A 17,823-nucleotide genomic window follows, 5' to 3' on the forward strand; every position below is an offset into this window, starting at 1 on the left:
CAAAACAAAGACAAACATTTGTTTCTAATCTTTAAAAATGGCAAGCAGAGTTGGTGTTTTGTAGGGTCTTAACCTTACCACAGAAAGCACGACCTTTTCCTAACTCACTGGCTAGCAACTTGTGACGAAAAAAGTTGTTTGTGACTGTGAAAATGCTACTCTCAATGCAACAGGCACAAATCCAAATTTAGGAAGTGTTTCAAACAGAAACTTTATGATCGTGTGCAAATGTATATTTTAGCCAAAAGTAAAATAACCTGAGTTAAACAACAACTCTATTCCAAAACCAGCCCAAAAGCACAGTATTGTCTCTTTTAAATATCTGATCTCTTAACAAGTTTGTCTCTCTTGTGAAGCTTCAAGGAACATTTTGTCTTCCTGCAGGGGGTCTAGTTCTTTTTTTCCCCTCCAAAGGTTGAAAGGGGTGATGGCTGGTAAACACAGACCCAAGCAGAGTCCATAATTAGAGAAGCCAGCACACTGCCAAAACCAAGGCCAAGGGCTTTTACATGTCACCTTGTGCAAGGCTGAATTAACCCAGCTAATGACTTTGTCAAAAAACTAAGACGGCTGCAGACAAGATTAAGTACAAAGTGTTCAGTATTATTAATTTAAGATTTATTCAGATCATTAATTCACAATGTCTAAATCAAACAAACAATACAGGATTTGATGAATAAACGTGCTTCGAAATGCATAATTTTCATCTTATTTTAGTATCACAAACTACTGGAAACACAGGGTTTCAGACATGATGCCATTTTGATCATCATTAGACGATAAAAACAGTCTTTAGAATATTAATTTTCATGTAAAATATATTTGCAAAAAAAAAAGATTCGGATAAAGGCTACAGTACATAAAAGACATGCAGTCAGCATAAAAGGGCTAAAACTTGGTACAGAGTAGTACAGCACTGCTTTAAAACACAGCATCTAAATGCTGCAGCATGCCACAGATGAGAATGTTAGCAAAACCTGGTCAAATTACACTGTAACTACTACACAAAGAGAAATGAAGAACTTTAAGAATCGTTCCTTTCTTCAACAAAAACATGAGATGAACCTTGGCTTTTAGCATTAAACTACACATCATCTTCCACAATGATATCATGCCATCAATTTAAAAAATATTGCTAGTGGATTAACGGGCTTATAAAAATGCATATAGTATCTAACTTTTACCACAGCCAAATTAAATTATTCCAGTTCAAGTAAACAAAAACAACATGTCTTTGAAAACCCCCTCACCTCCAGGTAGATCTATTGCTACTGTATTTGTAAAAAAAAACAAAAAACAACGAATAAACCCTTGAACATGAGAGCAAATGATAGCCAACGAAACCAACATTAAAAAAAAACAAAACTCCTGGTATTTGTCACTAAACACATTCTGGAAAATATCTAACATTTTGTGCAAACAGATTTCAGTATTTGTTGAACATTTTCAAGACGTTTCCTGATTGCACAAAAAAATGTAAATCATTGGTTCAAAATGTACAACATTTAAATGTCAATTGTTCATGGATTACTAATAAGTGGTAACACACCTTTCTTTAGACCAGTATTTTGCAAGATGTGCAGCTTTTTCTACCAGAAAGAAAATATTAATAATATAAATAAAATAAAAAGTTTTCTGCTGGAGCAAATTTATTCCAAACTAGTTTCAGGCTTTCTCTCTTACAATCAGTTTAAAGTCAGCCAGTTCTAAGAGTTTGAGCAAAAAACAAACTAATGTTTTCAGGGTCAGTGGAGGTTTGGGATTGTATAGGGGAGGCATGTGCTGACTCAGCAGGTCCAGGCATCTGCAAGGACTCTGGGACAAGGAGGATCCCAAGCTCCTCAATGGGGCTACTACCAGTGCTAAGAGTAAGCCTAAAGCTTGCACCTCTGTACTGGAACACTTTGAAGCTTCAGTCTTTCCTGGGCCTCCCTGGCCTGGTTTGTAATGTACCACACTCTGCTTTGGCTCCTGGAGGTAGTCCCTCGAACCAGGGTCTTATCACCTTGCTCTTCTGGGAATTCTTTAGCGAAATCTCCAGCACTCAGGGGCTCCACATCAGTCAGCAACTGTTCTGTAAAGTGACTGGCTGACTTCTGTGGGCTGCCATTTGGGAATTGGTCTTTGGTTTGCCTAATAGTGAAACTTCAGATGATGCTGTGGTACTTACTATCAAAGTTGCACCATATGTCATCAGAGGTCAGATCTCCATGTCTTTTTGGACAAAGAAGCTGTAGCTGTTGTGGATGTAGCTGGAGGGGATGAAGATTTCTTCAGTTCCTCTATGAAGAGCTGGCTCCAGGTGTGGCTCCTTTGAGTCAGTCTGCTGGCTCACTCCACCAGTGGTTCTGCAGAAGGCAGAGATTAAGCTGATCTCTGGGGCACTCATTTTGCTAAAGATTAAGGTTTGACTTGCTCTTGCATCGCCGCAGATGAACGCTGGGTGACAACAGCTGGCCCAGGAAGCGTCACAGGTATTGCTGGCTCGAGATAGACTGTTGAGACTCTTTCTGGCCAGGTTAGATAGATTTCAGTGGCAGTGTCACTTGAACAGATACTAGAGGAGGATGATATGCTGTCGTGGTGGTTGCCTGCCTCCCGTTTCCTCCAAAAACGATCACTCACGGTAGCATCTGCACAGATCTCTGGTACTGAGCCAAGCTAGCTGAGGTTACATCTCCTCGAGCATGGCCCTCACTTTTTGTTCTTCTTATTGGAGTGTGAGATGGCACATGGCTAAAAGAAGCTCTCCTAATCTGAGCTGGAGGGACTGCAGGGGTTCTAGCCGACACGGTTTCATGAGGAGGTAGCTCTGCTTGGTCATCAGACTTAAACTCTTGAATCACTTTTCGTTTCTGCTATAGTGTCCTGGTTTGGTTTGATTTGTGCTCCACGTAAAAATAGGTGTTTTTGTTGGTTTGGGGGTCTGTACTGTATCCTGATAGTAACATTTTCTCAACAGGGTTTGCCAGGAAGAGGGATGTGGTTTTGGAAACTGTAGAAGGTTTCATAGCATCTCCATTCACCACAATAGGACTGTGTACCATCCCATTTGAAGGAATGGTGTGCTGTGTTGAATGTACTGATGTAAATGAGGAGTGATGTGAATACTCTTCCTGAGTGGAGGCAGGACGGACAGAATGGATGCTCTCGGTGTCTTCTGAGTTTAGTGCAAGAAATGGAAGAGGGGCATCTGGTCTGTGTACTGTAGAACAATCTGTCAAAAAAAAGAAGGAACTCTATAAGCTTGATCACAATACTGACCTAGTGGCGATAAAACCTAATCAATTTGAAAACTACAGATCTTTTGATCTGATGTATTTGGTATCAGCTTGAATATTGACATGTTAATGATTTGTATATTGCATAATTTAATATTGGCTAAAATAAATGCTTTTGAAATCATACATAAGTCAGTACCATGAAGCTGATGAAATAATCTGGCATGCTACTCATTTCTGCTCAGAAATGATTTTACAAGCACTAAAGTTGTCAAACAACAATAACCAGGTAGTTGTATCTTAGCCGTGTGGCACAATGGCTTATTCTCAATGTTGCCAGTAAAATGACAGAAAGCTAAAGTTACAATCTCAGTATTAGCTAACACTAGCCAGAATAATGGCGTCCCAGTGTAAGACCTGAATTTTTGCACTGTTCTTTTGCCTGCTCCCTTTACGGTTCACCACAGTGGCTCCATCTCATCATGTCACTAGCATCATCTTTTGTCAAACAAACTCTCTGCATGACATCTGCCACTACACCCATGAACCCTGTCTGAGGTCTTCTTCTTTTCCTCCCCCCTGGCAGCCTCATATACAACATAATTTGGCCAAAATATCTGCTATCCTTCCTCTGCACATGTCCAAACCATCTCAACCTGTCCTCTCCAGCTTGGTCAACCTAAGCTGTCCCTTTGATGTACTCATTCTTAATCCTGATCATCCTGCTTCCTCTAGCTCTGCCTCCTGTCTTGTTGTTAGTGCTACTGCTGTGGTGGCAGGATTGGTCTATGGCTTAGCTGCAGGGGAGGGGCAGTGCCAGGGGAGGCTGGGAGATGCTTCTGTCAGTAGTTGTCTCTCATATTTATACAATAGTAGGGACCGATGTGTGGCACTGCTATGCAGTAGAAGAAATGGAACTGGCAGAAGAGGAGAGTGACCACAGCTGACGGGCAGTGATGTAAAGCAAACATTAGTACAAAATAAATTGTGTGAAAATAAAAGAGAAAGCACTGAACAACGACACAGTGTGTGAGGGTGCATGTATTGGGAGCTCCTGTAGCAGCAATTTGCTAGATTGGCACCCAACTTTCCCCCACATGAAGACGTTTGACCGACAGCCCGTGCAGCTGGTGCAGACATTGGTTCAGGTGGTGGCAGAACTGGCTTCGATGCACCGACAGTAGGAGGCAGTGCAGCTTAAGCAGCTGGAGAACCTGCAGGCCCAGGTCAAGTGTGAAACTCAGGTGCTGGACAACCTGGTGGCTTGATATGGGTCCACCCTTACAGCTCCCCACAGCACAAGCTATCATGCTGGACAAGATGGGAGACAGATTATCTGCATTCCTGGACATCTTCAAGGCCACAGCAGAATCATGGAGGTGTCCGGAGACTGGCTGGTCAGTGCAGCAGACAGTGGCGCACTGAATTATTGGGCATTAAGTCTATTCAGACAAGCATCTATCATCCCAGGACTCCACAAGATGTTATTCCTTTTAACTATTTGGCAGGGAGCCAGGGGGAGTGTTGGGAGTTTCTCATTCTGAAACTCACCCTGGCATGATGATGCGTTCACTGCCCTACAGATTAACTACAAACAAAGGCAAATATTTCAGAAGGATTTGGCTGATATGCTGGAGATGGGAGTAATAGAAGAGCCATATAGTGGATGATGTGGCCTCTTGGTTCTTGTGGTGAAAAGAGGATTCTGTAGAGTTCTGTGTAGACTAGCACAAGGTAAATGTGGTGTCACAGTTTGATGTGTATCCCATACTGCAGGTTGACAAACTGCTCAATTTTCCATAATACTTGATTTGACCAAGCACCACTGGCAGATTCCCTTGTCTCCAGAGTCTAAGGAATAAAACAGCCTTCTCTACTCCATATGGTTGTGTATGGAGCCATGGTCACATTCCAGTTCTTCTTGGCCCGGGTGATGCAGCAGCACACTGCATATATGCTGCCGCCTACCTGGATGATGTTATCATTCACAGTAACACCTGTGCAGAGCATGTGCAGCAGGTGGCTGCAGTCATTGAGTCTCTGCTCAGGGGAGGGGGGCTCATGGCCAACCTGAAAATGTTTGCAGTTGAAGGGAGGTACAGGATGAGGGTTACCACCTGAGAGGCAGACAGGTGCGCCCTCAGATGGCGAGGGCAACAGTCATTGCATCCTGTCTGTAACAAAACCAAAGAGGAGGTGAAGCAGTTTTGGGGCTGGCTGGTTCGTCCTGAACTTTGGGGAGCAGACCAGTCCCTTAACAGACCTCACCCAAAAAGTTGCCCCCAATTTGGTCCTGTGGATGCAGCAATGCCAGGTGGTGTTTCGTGTGAAACCCTGCTCCATACCTAACTTCTTCCCTCCCATTTTTTCTGAGGACTGATGCTGTGCACACAGGGCTGGGGGGTAGTTTTGTCGCAGCAGGAAAAAGGGCTGATCGCCCTGTGGTGTATTTCAGCTGAAAACTGTGAGTGTTAGACTTACTGTAGCACACCTGAAAAAGAGCGCTTGGCAATTCAGTGGGTGGTCGTCTCTCTTTATTCCTACGTCCTGGGGTGCTCATGGACCCTCTCCTCAAATCACGCCCCACTGCAGTGACTCTATTGCATTAAATATTCCAATCCCAGACCACCATTGGTATCTAGGTCTTACAGCCATATAAGTTCAAGGTGATCCATAGGAGAGATGATGATCACCTCTCCTCTTAACCTAGCTTCAATAACACTTTCCCATAGCTTGATGTTAATGCTCATCAACTTCACTATAACCTTAAAAGCTCCAGGAAATATATAAGGACTTTCAAATATTTTAGCCACTTACACTTTTTTTTAATGATAATTACAATCCAACTTAAATTTTTAATTTTTAAAGTTTTTGTACTACATCATGCAGGTCCTGTGACATTAGTTTAATGAATTATTTTTTCCACTTGTCCACACCAAGTCTCTATTTAAACCCCTAAACACAGATGAAGCTGAATTGGTGCATTGGTGAGGTACAGCATTTTTGAGAACAGGACGAGAACAACCAACTATGGTGAGAAAGAGAAACAAGTTGGTGATGGATGAATTTAAGAGGCTGCATGCATTTAACAAAGTTTACCTGACTTTGGTCATCCTCTCAATTCTGCACTAGGATGGAAAGAGAGCATGCAAAAAGGGACAGAGAGGGAAAAGGGTAATTTAGACAAATTGAGAAGAGAGAGACTGTAAGCAAGGAAACAGCTTTTTGGACAGAAGAAAAAACATCCTCACAAAAACTGGTCTCCATATCAGAACAAATCTCTCTCCATGTTAGACTGAAAAGGAAGTTAGTAGATAACGCTGCTAGAAAGGATTTATCTGCCAGCATCATATGACTTAACAGATGTCAGCTTGTAATCAAGCCAGAAAACTTGTAATTCGGCTCCCTACACAAACTTGCTTCCCCCATAAGGTTCATCAAACAGCGATGGCAATCACATGATGAACTGCAAAGGGCTCAAGGGGAGTCAGTTTATGTAGAACAGCTGGTGTTTATAAGGAAGTCAACTCCTCTGAAAAATGTAATGTGTGGCTCAAAGGGGGATTGTGTGGACAACTCAGACACCAGTACCTCATGACTCGCAGGACTCAGCCAGCTCTTGTCAATTATGTACCTATAATATTCTCGGTTTCAGGACTCAAGCTGAATATACGTTGATTGCTATTAAATGCAATGGTGAAGTAAAGGGCTTTATAAGATTCAATGCAAAATCCAGTATAAATCCAGTATCTGAAACAAATACCCATGAAACATTCCATGGATAGTTTTTCCGGTGGCAAATTCTTTGTATTTCTATATTTTGAATAGAAGAACACATCTCTGAAGCACCAGATGTCCTTGAACAACATTTTCTAACATGAATGTGGGCACTCCTTGCCCGATCAAAAAATAATTTCTTTCGCATCTACACAAACCATATTTTTCAGACCATAACGTGCACCGGATTATAAGGCGCATTAAACGAAACGGATAAGTCAGTTATGTCAAACTTTACTCATCTCATTCTTCTTGCTTCCTCCACTTCTGTACCATTGATTCATTAATGCTGTATTCCATCACAGCTGCTCTATTCCCATGTTGTTGCAGTATATTAATGACTAACCTTGTATTGTGGATGGATTATCTCAGTTGTTCTCCTGACTGAAGTTTGGTCCGTTTACAGCATCCTGCCATGCGATTGCATTTGTCCCTAACCATCGGGAACCTTCACGTTAACTTTTATCGAGTGGAAAAGTGTTAGCGTTCATCCTCCAGCTTCACTGTGTTTATGTTATGCTAACATAGCTGTGTCGCTAGCGATCACGTAGCATATCATTATATACCAGCTAGCCCAACTTCAGTAACCCTACAAACGTCACTGCTGTTTAGTTTCCTGTCTTCATTTATGTTGGAAGTGACAGCAGAGCTGTACGTTTGAATTGTTTCAGAAATCTCCCAGTCAGAACATGCTATATCATGTTTAGGTGGAAGCTAGCGACCTAACTTCCTGCTAACTTCTAACTCTGTTAAATTTCATAAATGTAATAAATTCTATTGTCATAGATGCCTGGATGTTAAACTTAATTGTTACACCTGGTAAAGTAGCAACGCTGATCATTTCATTAAAGATGAAAGAATTTAGACAATTTTTAACTCTCAGTGATTGACTTTGGGACCTGAAGCTGAGTTTAGGACCCAGATCACTCCGCGAGGCTCCTGACTATGGTAGCCGACAATGCTCCGACAATCCATTAACCTTCCTGTCGTGTTCGGGTCAAATCTGACCATTTACATATTAAAAAACTCATAAATATTGTGTTTTACATCCAATTGTCTCGAGTCCTTATGACATCCTCCACACTATGCACTTGAACATATAAAAGTCATGAGCACCTCTTTCGTTGAATTTTGAGTGTTTTAATCAACTTTGTTACATCTGTGGTGTTCCCAGTCAAAAGTGACCGCCATAGAAAATGAATGGGAATCCACCCCCCACCCCACCCCCTTTGGCCTCTGACCCCCTGAATGGCCCACTGAATGACAAAATGAAAGACCCACTTTTACGACCTACTGAACAACCCACTGAATGTCCCACTGAATGACCACTGAACGACCCACTGACCCACCCACTGAACTGAATTTGGTGGTGAAAAATGTTTCTTATGTTAATTTAAGAGCTGTTAAAACTGACCGGTCAATTTTGACCCGGAACAGTAAAGTAAGGGGGCGGGGGTGAACACAACCGGAGGGTTAAGCGGTGCGGCTTCGTAGCTTACCAAAGTAGTACTAAAACATTTTTTGACAGAGATTTCAGCACATAAAATCGGTTCTAGGTCAGTAAGCACAACCAGAATTCATACATAAGGTGCACCAGATTATAAGGAGCACTGTCGATTTTTGTGAAAATTAAAGGCTTTTATGTGCACCTTATAGTGCAAAAAATACGGTAGTCGAAAATCATGAAAAGTGATCTTTTTAAACTTTTATTGACCCTGTGCACGAGAAAATGCTAACTTCCTGGTTTGAGACCGGATGTAGGGTTGTACATTTCCGGTAGCTTTACTTTGCGGTCAATCGCTACTGCGAAGATATTCTCCAAAATCATGTCCAAAACTCGAAAACGGAAAGATCGCGTTAAGTTACAAAGAGGAGAAGGTGGGAACACTGGAAGATGCCCCACCTGGAGACTCTGTTGTCCTGCTGGGAGACTTCAATGCTCACGTTGGTAACGACAGCGAGACCTGGAGGGGCGTGATCGGGAGGAACGGCCTCCCTGATCTGAACCCGAGTGGTGTTTTGTTATTGGACTTCTGTGCAAATCACAGTTTGGCCATAACGAGCACCTTGTTCGAACATAAGAGTGTCCATAAGTGCACGTGGCACCAGGATGCTCTAGGCCGCAGGTCGATGATCGATTTTGTAATCGTATCACCAGACCTGCGACCATATGTTTTGGACACTCGGGTAAAGAGAGGGGCTGAGCTGTCAACTGATCACCACCTGGTGGTGAGTTGGATCAGGTGGCGGGGGAGGACGCTGGACAGACCCGGTGCACCTAAACGTGTAGTGAGGGTGTGCTGGGAACGTCTAGCAGAGGCCCCAGTCCACGAGATCTTCAACGCACACCTCCGGCAGAGCTTCAACAGCATTCCGAGGGAGACTGGGGACCTTGAGTCTGAATGGACCATGTTCAGCGTCTCCATCACCGAAGCTGCTGCATTGAGCTGCGGTCGCAAGGTGGTTGGTGCCTGCCGTGGTGGTAATCCCCGAACCAAATGGTGGACACCAGAGGTGAAGGGAGCCACCAGGCTGAAGAAGGAGTCCTATCGGGCTTGGTTAGCCTGTGGGACTCCGGAGGCAGCCGACAGGTATCGACAGGCCAAGCGGAATGCGGCTCAGGCAGTGGCTGAAGCAAAAACTCTGGTGTGGGAGGAGTTCGGAGAAGCCATGGAAAAAGACTTTCGGACTGCCTCGAAGAGATTCTGGCAAACCGTCAGGCGTCTCAGGAGGGGAAAGCGGTGCTCTACCTGCACTGTGTATAGTGCTGGCGGAGCGCTGCTGACGCCGACTGAGAAAATTGTCAGGCGGTGGAAGGAATACTTTCGGACCTCCTTAATCCCACTGACACGCCTTCCGAGGAGGAAGCAGAGTCTGGGGATGAGGGAATGACCCGCCAATTTCCGGGCGAGGTCACTGAGGCAGTTAAACAACTGCTTGGTGGCAGAGCCCCTGGTGTTGATGAGGTCCGCCCCGAGTTCCTGAAGGCTCTGGACGTTGTGGGGCTGTCTTGGTTGACACGCCTCTGCAATGTTGCATGGAGATCAGGGGCAGTACCCCTGGACTGGCAGACCGGGGTGGTGGTCCCCATCTTTAAGAAGGGAGACCGGAGGGTGTGTTCCAACCACAGGGGATCACACTCCTCAGCCTCCTGGGAAAGTCTATGCCAGGGTGCTGGAAAGGAGAGTTCGTCCGCTAGTCGAACCTCGGATAGAGGAGGAACAATGCGGTTTTCGTCCTGGTCGCGGAACACTGGACCAGCTCTTTAGCCTCTCAAGGATACTTGAGGGTGCATGGGAGTTTGCCCAACCAGTCTACATGTGTTTTGTGGACTTGGAGAAGGCATTCAACCGTGTCCCTCGGGTGTGTCCTGTGGGAGGTGTTATGGGAGTATGGGGTGTCTGGCCCATTGCTACGGGCCATTCGATCCCTATACAACCGCTGCAAGAGCTTGGTTCGCATTGCCGGCAATAAGTCGGACTCGCTTTCCGGTGGGTGATGGGCTCCGCCAGGGCTGCCCTTTGTCACCGGTTCTGTTCATAATTTTTATGGACAGGATTTCTAGGCGCAGCCAAGTGGCGGAGGGCTTTAACTTCGGTGGCCTCAGAATCTCATCTCTGCTTTTTGCAGATGATGTGGTTCTGTTGGCTTCATCGGGTGAAGGCCTCCAGCTCGCACTGGAACGGTTCGCAGCCGAGTGTGAAGCAGCGGGAATGAGGATCAGCACCTCGAAATCTGAGGCCATGGTTCTCAGCCGGAAAAGGGTGGAGTGCCCACTCCGGGTCGGGGATGAGTTCCTGCCCCAAGTGGAGGAGTTCAAGTATCTCGGGGTCTTGTTCGCGAGTGATGGGAGAAGGGAGCCGGAGATCGACAGACGGATTGGTGCTGCGGCTGCAGTGATGCGGACGCTGCACCGGTCCGTCGTGGTGAAGAGGGAGCTGAGTGTAAAAGCGAAGCTCTCAATTTACCGGTCGATCTATGTCCCTACCTCCACCTATGGCCACGAGCTGTGGGTAGTGACCGAAAGAACGAGATCGCGGATACAAGCGGCAGAAATGAGCTTCCTCCGAAGGGTGGCTGGCCTCTCCCTTAGAGATAGGGTGAGAAGTTCAGCCATCCGGGAGGGGCTCAGAGTAGAGCCGCTGCTCCTCCACATCGAAAGGAGCCAGTTGAGGTGGTTCGGGCATCTGACAAGGATGCCTCCTGGGCGCCTCCTGGGTGAGGTGTTCCGGGCATGTCCCACCGGGAGGAGGCCCCGGGGCAGACCGAGGACATGCTAGAGAGATTACATCTCTCGGCTGGCCTGGGAGCGCCTTGGTGTTCCCCCGGATAAGCTGGAGGAGGTGGCTGGGGAGAGGGAGGTCTGGGCTTCTCTGCTTAGGCTGCTGCCCCCGCGACCCGGCCTCGGATAAAGCGGATGAAGATGGATGGATGGATGGAACACCCGCGATAAACGAGGGACAGCTGAGAAATATAACATTTGAATCCCTTTTCTCTTTTGCTCTGAGGCGCGGGGGAAAAATATCGACAAGTCGATGAACATCATTTACAGATATATTGGGTAAATGCCCAAAACATCTATAGAAATGTAAATCGCCGCTTGATTCATTCATTTGCTTAACTTGTTTTGGACAGTAAACAAGGCGCAAATAGGACACCGGAAACAAAGCTCCCCACAGGAGTTTCCGCACCGGAAGTAGCATATGCTAACGTGTACATAGTCAATTAAGACTTTGCTGAAGCTAACCTTTCGAACATTAACCAAAGCATCCTACAGAGCAATTTTATGTAATTGAGAGATCTATTACCACATTTTGTCTTATCTTTAGAAATGTCTTGAACTGAACTAAATGCTTTAATATCCCTGAATTATTCTCTAAAAACAGTTTAGGACAAGCAGCTACTTGACAAATTGAAAGTGTCTACTTTGAGTTTTTTGTACTTTGTTCAAATTGAATGATTACTATTGTTTCTAGATAAAAACTTACCATTTTTCTCATCTGTCAAGCATGTGGGTAAAATAAGAGGATTTTAACGACATAAGCAAATTTGAAACAATTTCAATCGTGAGGCTTTAATGAAAGCTACAAAACTCAAAGCTGAACTTTAAGAAACCATTGATGGGGTTGGATATGACTTCATTTTATCAGAGGCATGTTGCACAACACAGATCTAACTTACGGCAAAAGGGAAAGCTGACAGCACGTGCTACCAATACAGCTACAGCACAGCATCTACCTGGTGAGTTCTACATCTGCCTCAGATACATCTTACCAGCAAAGAACATTGGAGACTTATGGCGCAACTCTTCCATTTTCTGGGCAAACAGGGCATTCATCTCTCTTTGAAGGGTACCCACAGCCCTCTTCCGGGTGTCGAGAATAGAACAAGGGGGCAGCGTAGGAAGAGACTCCAAACTGTTCAGACTGCCAAAGCTCTGGCAGCTACTACTGTCACTGAGCAAGAGACCTGAATTCATGTCACTGTATGTCAGTTTAGTGAGTACAGAGCAATAAACAGCACCATAGTCGGGTGGTGTCGCCTGCTGCCAACAGTGAGTGCTCCTGCAGTCTGGTGCGAGGCTTGGTGCTGGTGTAACAGCATTGGAGGATCGTCTGTGGGGAATGCTGCAGGAACGGGTATACCTCTGTGACGTACCAGGTCGATTGTGGATATACTGGGCACCCAGTGTTTGTCTGAACTTAGATCTGGGGAAAGGGATGGGTGAGTACTGAAATTGGGCCTCCATGCTAGTCTTGGGTTTGGCAGGAACCTGCTGTACGTTGGGCTGGGCACCTAGGGACTGGGGCATGGCAACAGGTTCTGACTGCACTTGTCTCTTTGATGAGGAGGAGTGGTTACTTTTCTTTGGTCTCTCCCCATCTGTCACCTTGGACTTTTGCTCAACCTGACCCTCTCTTTCAGCCTCTGGGCTCTCCTTTGAGCCAGTCACACATGTGATGCAGTTGGAGGACATCCCCACCCTGCCCGAGCTGCTAACAGCGAAACGGGCAAACACATTTGGCTTCATGTCCAGCGGATCATGAATGCGGAGCCGAATGGCCCGCTTGAGAGGTTCACTCATTGGTCGTCGCTGAGTGTAGAATGAGCGCTTACCTTTACCTTCCTTGGGATGAAAATTAGTTTCGGAATGGTTCCATGGTCCCTTGGTTTGTTGGGGTGCCAGTGAATCCCCATTGTGGTGCTGAGAGGTAGCAGCAGAGGCCTTTTCTCCCTCCCCGGTCTCTCGTTCCTCACTAGCTCCCTCTGAGCTGTAGTCTTTGGTGTCAATTGCAATGTCTGGTAAACCTTTCTTGATTTTGGATTGACCTTTGGTAGGTGCACTGGCTGTGCGGCGCAGGAGGTGGGCCCCAAACGGGTTCTTACGGCTGTGCTGTACAGCAGTGTGACTGTCCAGGGAAGCCTGCTTTGGGTTTCTGTGAAACAACCCTTTTATGCCGCTGGCTGCTCTTGCCTGACAAAAACACAACAGGACATCATTGCCAAACACAATTCACAAATAGGTTGAAGATATTGAAAAAAAATCTGCCATACTACACTAAATTCATTGCACCCAATGAATTTACTGCAGTAGTACATACACAGGATTAGTATAATGAGCATGCTTAAAATGAGGAAAGTAAATGAAATCCACATTTCCTACAGAAACGCACATGTGTGAATGATCTCTCATAGATCACACTGACATGATCATCCAGCTGCAACCATGCTGACTAGCTTTGAAATCCACTTGGATTCAAAGTGTTAGACATTTTAAGCAACCAGCTGAAGATCCTGTAGCAAAATATCAGTTACATGTATACATGCTTGAAGGTAACTGGCAAAGTTGAACGAAACCTTCTCAACACTGCATGGATGTTTTCACTAAAACAGAAGGTCAAAGGTTACAATGACTGGAACACAAGAAGGACACTGTGGCCGTGATGATTGTGAAACTCAGTGTCTCGGGGTCTTAATTAACTAAACTAACTAAAATTAACTTCCATTAAGATGGCTGTAAATTCAAAAACAGTCCCAGCCTAGAGATCATAATTTGTGAAGATCATTTTTAGACCACGGATTTAAGTGCTGAATATTGCTGACTAATCAAATTACTAGGACAGCACTGTATAACCATAGGAACAAAGACCATGTCAGCAGGCTAACTCAACTCATCTTTTCGGGACCTTGACTATTGTAGAAAAAGTTCTTAGTAAGGCAATTAATTCTTGGAGAGCTCGGAAAGAAAGCGACTGGGCTTCTTTAAGTTTCTGGAACTTCTAGTACATAGACACCTATACTGAAAGAATTTCACTGCCTAGACCAAAAACTGCAGAACCTGGGAAAAAAAGTGGGACCAGAACAATAGCATTCTGCCACCTTACAATTTTCAGTACTTTAATTTAATGGACAGTTGAACAATTTGAGGGGGTGTGCACTGAGGCGAATGATGCAGGGTGGTGGCTCATGCAAGATTCTGACTGGATCTCACTACACCCAAGTTTTGAGTGGCAGCTTCAGGACTCCTAAACATTGTCTGCTTCTATGTTGAGCATTTCATAAAAGAGAGGTCCACTGCAATCACAAACAGACATGGGGAGAGACTGGAAATCAGAGAGGAGAACGATAAAAGGAGAAAAAAATAGGTGGGCTGGGGCTAGGAGACATTCAAACAGGAGTCACACAGCAGCTCCAAGAAAGGCAACTTCAAAACAAGGACAATGTGGACAACAAAGTGGTCATTTAGTAAATGGGTACCGATAGCTGAGTGCATCGAAAATATGGGCTGAGGGAGGAATAACACTGAAGATAGTGTGATCTGCAAAAACAGGTGCAGTCAGTATATTCTTATGAACAGAAAACTGAAATTTACACTGAACTGAAGTTTAGAAGCAGAATAATATACAATAATAATAATAATAATAATGTATATATTTTACATCTGAATACGTCTGAATATGGCCTAGGTTACACAGTTCATAGTTCAGTTTTTGCTGAAATAACCACAAAACAATAAACAAAAGGAGGCGAGGACGAGTGGCTAAGATTGGAGTGGATATTCTGCTATTAGAAAGTCTCCTAATCATAAGTACTGACAAGTTTTGTTTTGTTTCTAGTTTTTTTGTATTTTCAAACAATATTTCAAAAAGAAAATGAAAAGAAGTTTTTGTAGAAAAACAGTTTAATAACAATTTACGTTATTATTATTACTACTACTACTAGTACTAGTAGTAGTAGTAATAATAATAATAATAATAATAATAATAATGATAACAAAACACAGATTGTGGTATTATAATTTGGTTTTTGGTGAAATAATCTGAGGTAAAGTTTATTGTATATTCATTACAAGAATATCTGTAAAAGCTGTCAGTGCACAACGCTTTCATGAACATTTCTGTGGTGAGCAAGACTTTAAGATGGCTTCTGCAGTGATACCCACCTTACCAGTGACGTCATTCACAGCTACATGAACAAAGATGGAAGCTTCCTCCATTCCTTCCAAGTACACATGGCGATAGCCTGCATACAAAAATGTCAGAGACAGCTGCCTTATCAGGGACTCAAATATAACAACCACAAAGGAATGGCTGTAGCCAAATACCCAATAAATACCAGCTCGACCAGCAGCAAAACTATCAATCGACATGATGTTAACAAGAGACTCGGAGTCAAGAGCAACAAATTAGTTATATATACTAGTTGTAAAGTGAGTTTGTATAATGAGTTTCTGGTTCAAGTTCCTTGTTTAAGTATATAATCACCAAAACACAGCAGAAAACCTTGAACGAGTGTTAGTGCCATCCAATAGCAGCACCATGTCTTACCTGGCATCATGCTGTTAAAGGCAATGGTACGCTGGCCAATGAAGTCCTGGCCGATTGGGTCATGATCCCACACAAGGAAACGAACGAGGGCCAGCTCAGGCATGTGAACCATGAACACCAGAGTCTCCTCCCACATCGGGTTGAAACCTACGGAACCATCCCAAATAGGGATGCAGAAGGGATGGCATAGGGGAGATATGTGTGTGAGGTGAGTGCAAAGGAAGAGCAAAGAGAGATAAGAGAAATAATACGATAGATAGCACAGTAAGAGTAAGGCAGATAAGAGGACAGCATTTTGGCAAACAGGCATATAAAAGAGTAATTCTTGCTGGGCTCCTCAAGTATATATCAGAAACTTCTCAAACTATACACACAGATTCACCATATTAATATGTAAAAAGCACAACAACAAACCACAGATGTCTACATGAAAACACCTGGACATTGACGTGACTGCGAGTGTCCACAGAAAACTCTCGACTACTTTTAGAAGTTGCAAGAAGTGTCTGCCTCACAGGAATTGCAAGGTTGAACTTGCAGTAAGCTTCATTTGCACGGTGCTTTCAGCTGACATGTTTTTTTTTTCCTGACATTACTCCTAAAAGTTCACCCTGACATGGCTTTGCACACCACTAGAGGTCAGAAAAAACTAGTTAGCTTTTCCAAAAGAACAAACAAAAAAACAGCAATTTGCAAGAAACTACATCACTGATAGCAAAGCTCCTCTGTTGTTTTTCTTTATATATATATACACACATACATATACATACATACACGTATATATGTGTGTGTATATTTTATATATATATATATATCTATATATCTATATATATATCTATATATATATATATATATATATAAAAAACACCCATCTCGCCCCTGCGGGCGGTTTATCCTTCAAGCTCGGGTCCTCTACCAGAGGCCTGGGAGCTTGAGGGTCCTGCGCAGTATCTTAGCTGTTCCCAGGACTGCGCTCTTCTGGACAGAGATCTCCGATGTTGTTCCCGGGATCTGCTGGAGCCACTCGCCTAGCTTGGGAGTCACTGCACCTAGTGCTCCGATTACCACGGGGACCACCGTTACCTTCACCCTCCACATCCTCTCGAGCTCTTCTCTGAGCCCTTGGTATTTCTCCAGCTTCTCGTGTTCCTTCTTCCTGATATTGCTGTCATTCGAACCGCTACATCGATCACTACGGCCGCCTTCTTCTGTTTGTCTACCACCACTATGTCCGGTTGGTTAGCCACCACCATTTTGTCCGTCTGCATCTGGAAGTCCCACAGGATCTTAGCTCGGTCATTCTCCACCACCCTTGGGGGCATCTCCCATTTTGACCTCGGGACTTCCAGGTTATACTCGGCACAGATGTTCCTGTACACTATGCCGGCCACTTGGTTATGGCGTTCCATGTATGCCTTGCCTGCTAGCATCTTGCACCCTGCTGTTATGTGCTGGATTGTCTCTGGGGCATCTTTACACAGCCTGCACCTGGGGTCTTGCCTGGTGTGATAGACCCCAGCCTCTATGGATCTTGTACTCAGAGCTTGTTCTTGTGCTGCCATGATTAGTGCCTCTGTGCTGTCTTTCAGTCCAGCTTTGTCCAGCCACTGGTAGGATTTCTGGATATCAGCCACCTCCTCTATCTGCCGGTGGTACATACCGTGCAGGGGCCTGTCCTTCCATGATGGTTCCTCGCCTTCCTCCTCTTTCTTGGGTTTCTGCTGCCTGAGGTATTCACTGAGCACGCTGTCAGTTGGGGCCATCTTCGTGATGTATTCGTGGATGTTTCTTGTCTCATCCTGGACTGTGGTGCTGACACTCACCAGTCCCCGGCCCCTTCCTTCCGCTTAGCGTACAGCCTCAGGGTGCTGGACTTGGGGTGAAACCCTCCATGCATGGTCAGGAGCTTTCTTGTCTTTATGTCAGTGGCTTCTATCTCCTCCTTTGGCCAGCCTATTACCCCAGCAGGGTACCTGATCACGGGCAGGCGTGGGTGT

The 17,823-nt window shown here is 44.7% G+C and overlaps 1 protein-coding gene across 1 annotated transcript in view; it reads right to left on the minus strand.

Moving 5' to 3' along the window:
- Positions 1–2,523: 2,523 nt before the first annotated feature.
- plch2a (phospholipase C, eta 2a) overlaps positions 2,524–17,823 on the minus strand; it is a 75,225-nt gene continuing 59,925 nt past the window's right edge. Inside the window, exons 19-22 of the mRNA XM_039603910.1 lie at positions 15,827–15,973; positions 15,442–15,521; positions 13,116–13,473; positions 2,524–3,217 (exon numbers count right to left, since the gene is read on the minus strand). Coding sequence (XP_039459844.1) covers positions 2,859–3,217; positions 13,116–13,473; positions 15,442–15,521; positions 15,827–15,973 — 944 coding nt within the window. The 3' untranslated portion in view covers positions 2,524–2,858. The remainder of the gene's footprint in view (positions 3,218–13,115; positions 13,474–15,441; positions 15,522–15,826; positions 15,974–17,823) is intronic.

This window comes from Oreochromis aureus, linkage group 20 (genome assembly GCF_013358895.1).
Source record: "Oreochromis aureus strain Israel breed Guangdong linkage group 20, ZZ_aureus, whole genome shotgun sequence".
Taxonomy (NCBI): Eukaryota; Metazoa; Chordata; class Actinopteri; order Cichliformes; family Cichlidae; genus Oreochromis; species Oreochromis aureus.